The sequence below is a fragment of the Leopardus geoffroyi genome, chromosome B3 (genome assembly GCF_018350155.1).
Source record: "Leopardus geoffroyi isolate Oge1 chromosome B3, O.geoffroyi_Oge1_pat1.0, whole genome shotgun sequence".
NCBI classification, from domain to species: Eukaryota; Metazoa; Chordata; class Mammalia; order Carnivora; family Felidae; genus Leopardus; species Leopardus geoffroyi.
Window position 1 is genome coordinate 28,516,311 of NC_059337.1, and position 7,473 is coordinate 28,523,783.

Sequence of the window (7,473 nt, forward strand, 5' to 3'; positions counted from 1 at the left end):
TGACAATGAAAAGGTCAAAGCAGGAATCAGAAGTGACACTCACTGTTTTATTTAATTATTTTGTACAACACAAGTTTTCACTGGTTCAAATGAGACTGAGATTAAGGCATTTGTCTTGCCAAAATGAGTATAGTAATAGTACCTACTGAACATGGTCTTTATGGAACTAACAGGGCCTGGCATGCAGTAAGTGCTGTAATAATGCTTGCCATTATTTTTTTTATTAGTACTATGCTGTCATAAGGTCTAAATTATTAAATTCTATAGTCTAACCAGAAAGTTGTATAAATAAATCAAGAAAAGATTTGCTGCCTCCTCTTTCAAAATGGTCCTTGCAGAAATAATATACACGAGTGTATTCCACACAATACCCACAAGTGTTCCTTTTTTTGTTTTGTTTTTGTTTTTTGGAATTGCTCCTTTTTTATTTTCAGAGGATTTAATTCATTGACATCTATTTGGAAAATTATGCCAATTATTTAAAAAATATTTTCTTTTTTTTTTATTTTATTTTTTAAAATTTACATCCAAATTAGTTAGCATATAGTGCAACAATGATTTCAGGAGTAGATTCCTTAGTGCCCCTTACCCATTTAGCCCATCCCTCCTCCCACAACCCCTCCAGTAACCCTGTTTGTTCTCCATACTTATGAGCCTTTTCTGTTTTGTCCCCCTCCCTGTTTTTATATTATTTTTGTTTCCCTTCCCTTATGTTCATCTGTTTTGTCTCTTAAAGTCCTCATATGAGTGAAGTCATATGATTTTTGTCTTTCTCTGGCTGGCTAATTTCAATGAGCATAATACCCTCCAGTTCCATCCATGTAGTTGCAAATGGCAAGATTTCATTCTTTTTGATTGCAGAGTATATATTGTATATATATACCACTTCTTTATCCATTCATCCATTGATGGGCATTTGGGCTCTTTCCATACTTTGGCTATTGTTGATAGTGCTGCTATAAACATGGGGGTGCATGTGTCCCTTCAAAACAGCACACCTGTATCCCATGGATAAATGCCTAGTAGTGCAACTGCTGGGTTGTAGGGTAGTTATATGTTTAGTTTTTTGAGGAACCTCCATACTGTTTTCCAGAGTGGCTGCACCAGTTTGCATTCCCACCAACAACGCAAAAGAGATCCTCTTTCTCTGCATCCTTGCCAACATCTGTTGTTGCCTGAGTTGTTAATGTTAGCCATTCTGACAGGTGTAAGGTGGTATCTCATTGTGGTTTTGATTTGTATTTCCCTACACACAAGTGTTCCTAACTCTCAGGGCATGGATTCAGAGCACTGCAGCAATTTTTTCCAGAAATACTTTTATAGCCTTTCCTTAAACCGATAGTTTCAAAAATTTTTTAAAGCTCTCTTCCTTACAAAGAAGAAAGCTCTCTTCCTTACCACTTCCCACAGTGTAGACAAAGGTAAAACCTAACAATTACAGAATATCTCACAGAAATTATTGTGAAGATGAGTTAATGTATGTGCATAATAAAGGGTTTACTCAGGAAGCCTGAGTTGCCAAAACTCTGAATATCTCAAAGGTCTCAGGACAATTCGCCCTTGACTAGCTCCTGAGAGCATGAGTGGGACAGAAAGAGAGGGAGACACAGAATCTGAAACAGGCTCCAGGGTCTGAGCTGTCAGCACAGAGCCTGATGTGGGGCTCGAACTCATGAGCTGTGAGATCATGACCTGAGCCGAAGATGGATGCTCAACTGTCTGAGCCACCTGGGGCGCCCCTGTAAATGTATTTTCTTATGCTTGAGGTCCTTGGTTTGAAGTCTGGGGGAGGCTGGAGACTGAGGAACTAAGGTCAGCCACATGTGCATTGCACATCCACGTGACTGACCCCCAACAAAAATGCTAGACACCAAGGCTCAGATGGGCTTCCTTCGTTTGCAACACTTTGCATGTGCTGTCATACATTATCACTGGGAGAATTAAGTGCATCTTCATACCACTCTTATGGGAAGGCATACCTAGAAGCTTATTCTTGGTTTCTTCTGGACTTTATCCTATGTATCTTTTTTCTTCGCTCAGTTTAAATCTGTATTCTCTTACTGTAATAAACTGTTACCAGTGAGGATAACAGCGTTTTTAAAGTTTTGTGAATCCTTCCAGTGAATCACCAAGTCTAAGGGTGATCTTAGGAACCCACAATTGAATGTGAATGTGCTGAGGACAGCACCTGGCATCTAGTAGGCATTACATAGGTAGTTATTATTACCAAGTGCTGAAAAGCCATTTAAAATTTTAAGACAGCCAGACAGTGTTATTATTTGTGCCAATCTCTGATCTCAATCTCCACAGTAGGTTGGGCTAAGAAGATGATTACACAAGAACATGCTTTTTCCTGGATCACAAGCCTGAGGCACACTGGGTTTGATGACAATGCTTAAGTCAATTTCCAGAAGACTCTGCTCCAATCATAATTGTAAAATAAATGTTTAAATAGTAACAGAAACAAGTTGATGATAACAGATTAGAAATGGTAAAATATAAAAGAGATCTCACAATATAATGCATACCTTTATTTCCTTTATGCTCAGAAGAGATGCATTTAGAAATTCCTCAGTTAATCTCTTCCAACTAGCAGCTTTGCTGAGATCAGAATGAATGATGAATTTTTCATAAATTCTGAAATATATTTAAAAGTAAACTGATAGTTATAAACTTACATTAATAGGAAGATTTATAAGAAAATGCATATATTTTTTAATATGTACATATATATGAAACTAACTTACCCTTCTATTGTTTTTTCTACTTTGTGGCTGTTAACATCCAAGAAATGATGAAATCTAAAAGAGAAAATGTAATTTTTAGGTGAACCTTGCCATATAGCTAAGTAGACCAGTCTCAGAGCCCTCTATATCCCCATAGTCACCCTATTTTTGGCAATATATTTCCAGAAGTGCACCTCTCTCCCTGTATCACCTCTACCATCCAGGCAAACAGCCACTGCATCTCAGAAACTCCTCAAGCACAGGTCATCCTAGCCTCCTTTGTCCTCTGATTCCTTCATCTTCCCATAATGCCTTGTATCTAAGTCAGTATAGCACATTCTATAGCAGGGGTTCCTAATCTTTTTATGCCATAGTGAAGCCCAGTGAAGCTTAGGCTTTATGAATTTATGAAACATTACTTCTCAAAGTAATGTTTAAAAAAATTTTTTTAATGTTTGTTTATTCTTGAGAGAGAGAGAGAGAGAGAGAGAGAGGGAGACAGCACAAGAGGGAGAGGGGCGGGGAGTGGGGGGAGAGACAGAATTTGAAGCAGGCTCCAGGCCCTGAGCTGTCAGCACAGAGCCTGACACGGGGCTTGAACTCACAAACTGCAAGATCATGGCCTGAGCCAAAGTCGGATGCTTAACCAACTCAGCCACCCAGGTGCCAGTGAGATGAAATACAAAAAAACCCAAGCCTACTGAAATATGGTTGTGAAGTACCTTTTAAAGTTTGTGATATAATAAGAGACATTTATTAAAGCATTAAATAACGAGATCTAGCAATGGATCCACAATTATCAGTAAAGCAACAGCAAAAAAATTTGAAAATATCTGCCACAACTTTATGATGTGAACTATGTGATTTCTACCTGTGACACAGTCCTAGGTAAATTATTATTACTTGTTGCTTTTATTTGTAATTTGAGGAAATGCCAGTTTTTAGTTAGAGGTTAGTGTAATTTTTTCTTGTCCAAGTTCTTAACACCTGAATTCTACAGGCTCTCAGATTAAAAATTCCAATTCTATATCATATGTAGACCTGTCTTCCTTTAGGATAGAGGCTATATTTCACTCATCTCTGAATTTCTAGGGCCTAGAACATGGCCACAATTTAAAAAAGAAAAAAAAAAAAAAGCAAACATGGGACACCTGGGTGGCTCAGTCAGTCAAGTATCTGACTTCCATCTCACGGTTCATGAGTTTGAGCCCTGCATGGGGCTCTCTGCTGTCAGTCCAGAGGCCACTTCAGATCCTCTGTTACCACCCCCATCCCCTCGCTGCTCCTCCCCCACTCATTCTTTTTCTTTCTCAAAAATAAACAAACTTTTAAAAAAGCAAACATGTATTGTTCATTTTTCTCATGGATTAAAGCATCATATAGCTCATTCAACTCACTTTTTAATTTTTAGTATCAAAGACAACAATCTGTATTTAAAAGAAATAATTTACACCACTAAAAATATATATCTAATTCTATTCCAGTAAATGGCTGAATAGAGAACATCCCTTTATCACTTAGTTTCTCAATGTGAGACAGTAACTTCTAACGTCTCTCTGAAGTCTAAAATGATGTCCAGCTACCTACTGCCATTGACATATTAACTAATAGAGAAATTATTTGGGGTACAGCACTTAAATTTCTGTCTTATATGACCTATTCAGACATTGTTATATTTATAGGTTACACTTAAGAACTGAACTCATTATTTCAGAAACTTGGCAGGCTTTTAGACTCATTGTCTGTTCTCATTATAAACCAAGTAGGCACTGTATGTATGATTAAGGTTGATGATCAAGAATATAGAAACTGAAAAACCATTTCTATTGAAATTAAATAGGCAAATATTAACATGGATGGACATTCTTTTAGTAATAATTCTATTATAGGTAATGATCATAGCAGTACTGTCTAATTTACATCTTCCATAAATAAAAATAGGAGCTCTGACTTCATAAATCTCAAGAAATTACATGAGACACTGTATTAGAAATTGTATTATATGGTGGCTTAGTGTACTATGTGCCAGGAACTATTCCAAGTGTTGGGATAAGAAATGAACAAAACAAACCATTATCCCTACCCTCATGGAACTTACATTTTAGCTGGAAGGAGGGGTGGAGGAGACAAACAGTAAACAACATACAAGTTATCCAGTGTACTATGCTGTGCGTTTCGAAAAGAGAAAAAAAAAAAACACAAGACCAAGGTAAGAGAGATCTGGAGAGGCTCAATAAGGGGTAGGGAGTAAGAATACAGTGTTAAGTAGGGTTTGACCATTATTTTGCTCTAAAACTTCATTTACCTACTCATTAAAAAAATGTTTGCTGCGCAGTGCACCGCGCTAAGCGCAGTGAGTGGAAGAAGGAACATGAGAGACACAGACCCCTTCCCCAAAAGTGCGCTTCTAAGGGTAAGGCCGACCCTTAACAACCCAAAACCCACTGTTTCATTATGCGTTTGTCACACGCGACAGGGATCCAAAGGACACTAGAGCACCAAGCTGCTGGAGAGGCAGCGCGCACGACGGTCGGAAACCCGGCCGCGCGCCCGGATACCCCTTGACCCATTCCTGTTCCCAGCCTCGGCCCCGGAGCCGCACCCCACACCTGAAGTTGGACCAGGCAAAGTGCAGGGCGAGCTGGAAGTTGAGGTCCGCCTCATCCTGAAGACCAGCCACATGGCGAATCAGCTCGCGAACGTCGCGCTCCTGCTGTGGGTCCAGTTGGCTCCAGGACGGCGCGGGCCGGAACATACTGCTCTAACTTCCACAACGACGCCCTTCCGTGAGGTTGTTCCTGCTCTCGCGAGAGTTCACGCTCCCACCGCTTTGCTCCTCGGAGAGGTTCCGGCCGCTGTCGCGAGAGTTCGAATTCTAGCTCCTGCCCGGTTGTGTCCGTGCTGATTCTTGTAGGACGCTCTTGCGTGCGTTTTCCAGTTTCACCTTGAGTACATTTAGGAGCGTCCTCAAAGAAATAGCCGTTACTGTTAGATTAATAATAATCTCAGGCTAACCTTGGTTGGTGGTTTAATTTACGATGTTTGGAGAACAGCCATTAGTTCTCATTCGCACCTACCTTTTCAGGTACCGTGACCAGTTAATTGTCCATTCTTATCCAAGCTTCAGTTTCTCCTTCTAGAGGTGATCTCTAATGATCTCTCAGTTTCCCTCTGTCTACACAGGACACACTACATGGTCCTCACAGCAAGTGTCAGCAAAGTGGCTTGTCTGGCAGACGCAGACAGGCTGAGCGCTGCTCCTACTGCTCTCACTGGCTTGTGATTGGGAGCTGCCAAAGGACTTTATAATTCCTGTTGATTAAAGATGGAGTATGTCTTTGTTGTTCAGTACTTAAAATTCAGTAATTAAATTACTGAAATACAGTTCACTAATTAAACTACTAAAATACAGTTCAGTAGTTAAAACTGTACCTGTGAACTGTTACTGTTCATTAAAAAAAAAAAGTTTTTATTTATTTTTGAGGGGGGAGGAGGGGCAGAGAGAGAGGGAGTCAGAATCTGAAGCAGGCTCCAGGCTCTGAGTTGTCAGCACAGAGCCTGATGTGTCGCTGGAACCCAGGAACTGTGAGATCATGACCTGAGCCAGAGTCCGAAGCTCAACTGACCCACCCAGGTGCCCCTGAACTGTTTCTGTTCAATATTGCATCTAACTATTCCAAAACCTGTTACGTGGACTTCTTTATGTTTTCTTTTAGGGATCTGGTAGGGTTTCATGTGATTTATTACATTGTTTTACTGTAGTAATAGATAGTTGATATACCACTGTCAGTCCATTTGGGCTGTTGTTATAAAATACTATAGACTGGGTGGCTTATAAACAACAGAATTTATTTCTCACAATTCTGGAGGCTGAAATTCAAAATGAGGGTGCTAGCATGGGGTTGGGTGAAGGTGTCCTCACATGGTGAAGGGGGCAAGGGAGTTCATTAGGGTCTCTTTTATAAGGGCACTAATCCCATTCATAACGGCTTTGTTCTTATGACCTGATTACCTCTCAAAGGCCCAACTTCCTAATACCATCATCACTGGATAGATTAATAGATTTAATAGATTAATAGATTTCAACTTAATAGATTTCAACATATAAATTTTGGGCAGACCATTCAGACACCATAGCAACTACCTAAAACATAGACTGTACATGATTACACAAATCTTACAAGAAGGAGAAAATCATAGTATTATTAGATGGTTCTATGAAAGGGAATTTTTACTCTATTCTTGAGCAGTCTTTTCTACTCCAGTTTCACTTGTCGTCTGTACATTTATCACTCTCAAATCTGTGTAAGTAGTTCACGTTTTTCTCAGGACCCCAAACCTATAATCTAATTGTTTTCTGTACATCTCTAAAAATCAAAGTATATGCATATGCTTACATGTGTCTCTATTTCTTTGTCCAGCCAGTTGGTCTTGACCTTTGGAGGGAGACTTAGAAAACTTTCCACAGGTCACTCCCAGTGACTTGGACTTCTTAAAGATTGAGCCACTCTTCCTGGGCTTCTCTGGTTGGCCTGGGTTAGCGTCTCTTTTATGAAAGGGGAGTTGAAATAATTTTCCCAAGGTGCCTTAGATGACTGAGTCCCATTCAAAACACCATAAGCCTCCAGACATCTTCTGTAGACCTCTAAGTCTGGCCCTAGCTGGTCATCCCTTTGGCAATGGACATGGAAACAGTTTTTGGGAAGTACATATGAAAGATAGGACAGCAAACAGGCCAGGAATACTG

At 39.8% G+C, this 7,473-nt stretch overlaps 1 protein-coding gene across 11 annotated transcripts in view; it reads right to left on the minus strand.

Annotated features, from left to right (window-relative positions):
• TUBGCP5 (tubulin gamma complex associated protein 5) overlaps positions 1–5,539 on the minus strand; it is a 65,982-nt gene extending 60,443 nt beyond the window's left edge. For 10 of the 11 annotated variants that reach the window (XR_006704500.1, XM_045448959.1, XM_045448960.1 and 7 more), the window contains exons 1-3: positions 5,336–5,539; positions 2,748–2,801; positions 2,529–2,637 (exon numbers count right to left, since the gene is read on the minus strand). Coding sequence is in view for 9 of the 11 variants with exons in the window: in XM_045448959.1 (XP_045304915.1) it covers positions 2,529–2,637; positions 2,748–2,801; positions 5,336–5,481 (309 nt within the window). In the remaining 2 variants the exon portion in view is untranslated. Of the gene's footprint in view, positions 1–2,528; positions 2,639–2,747; positions 2,802–5,335 lie in introns of those variants that run through there. The other variant, XM_045448962.1, reaches the window with a different exon arrangement.
• Positions 5,540–7,473: the final 1,934 nt, after the last annotated feature.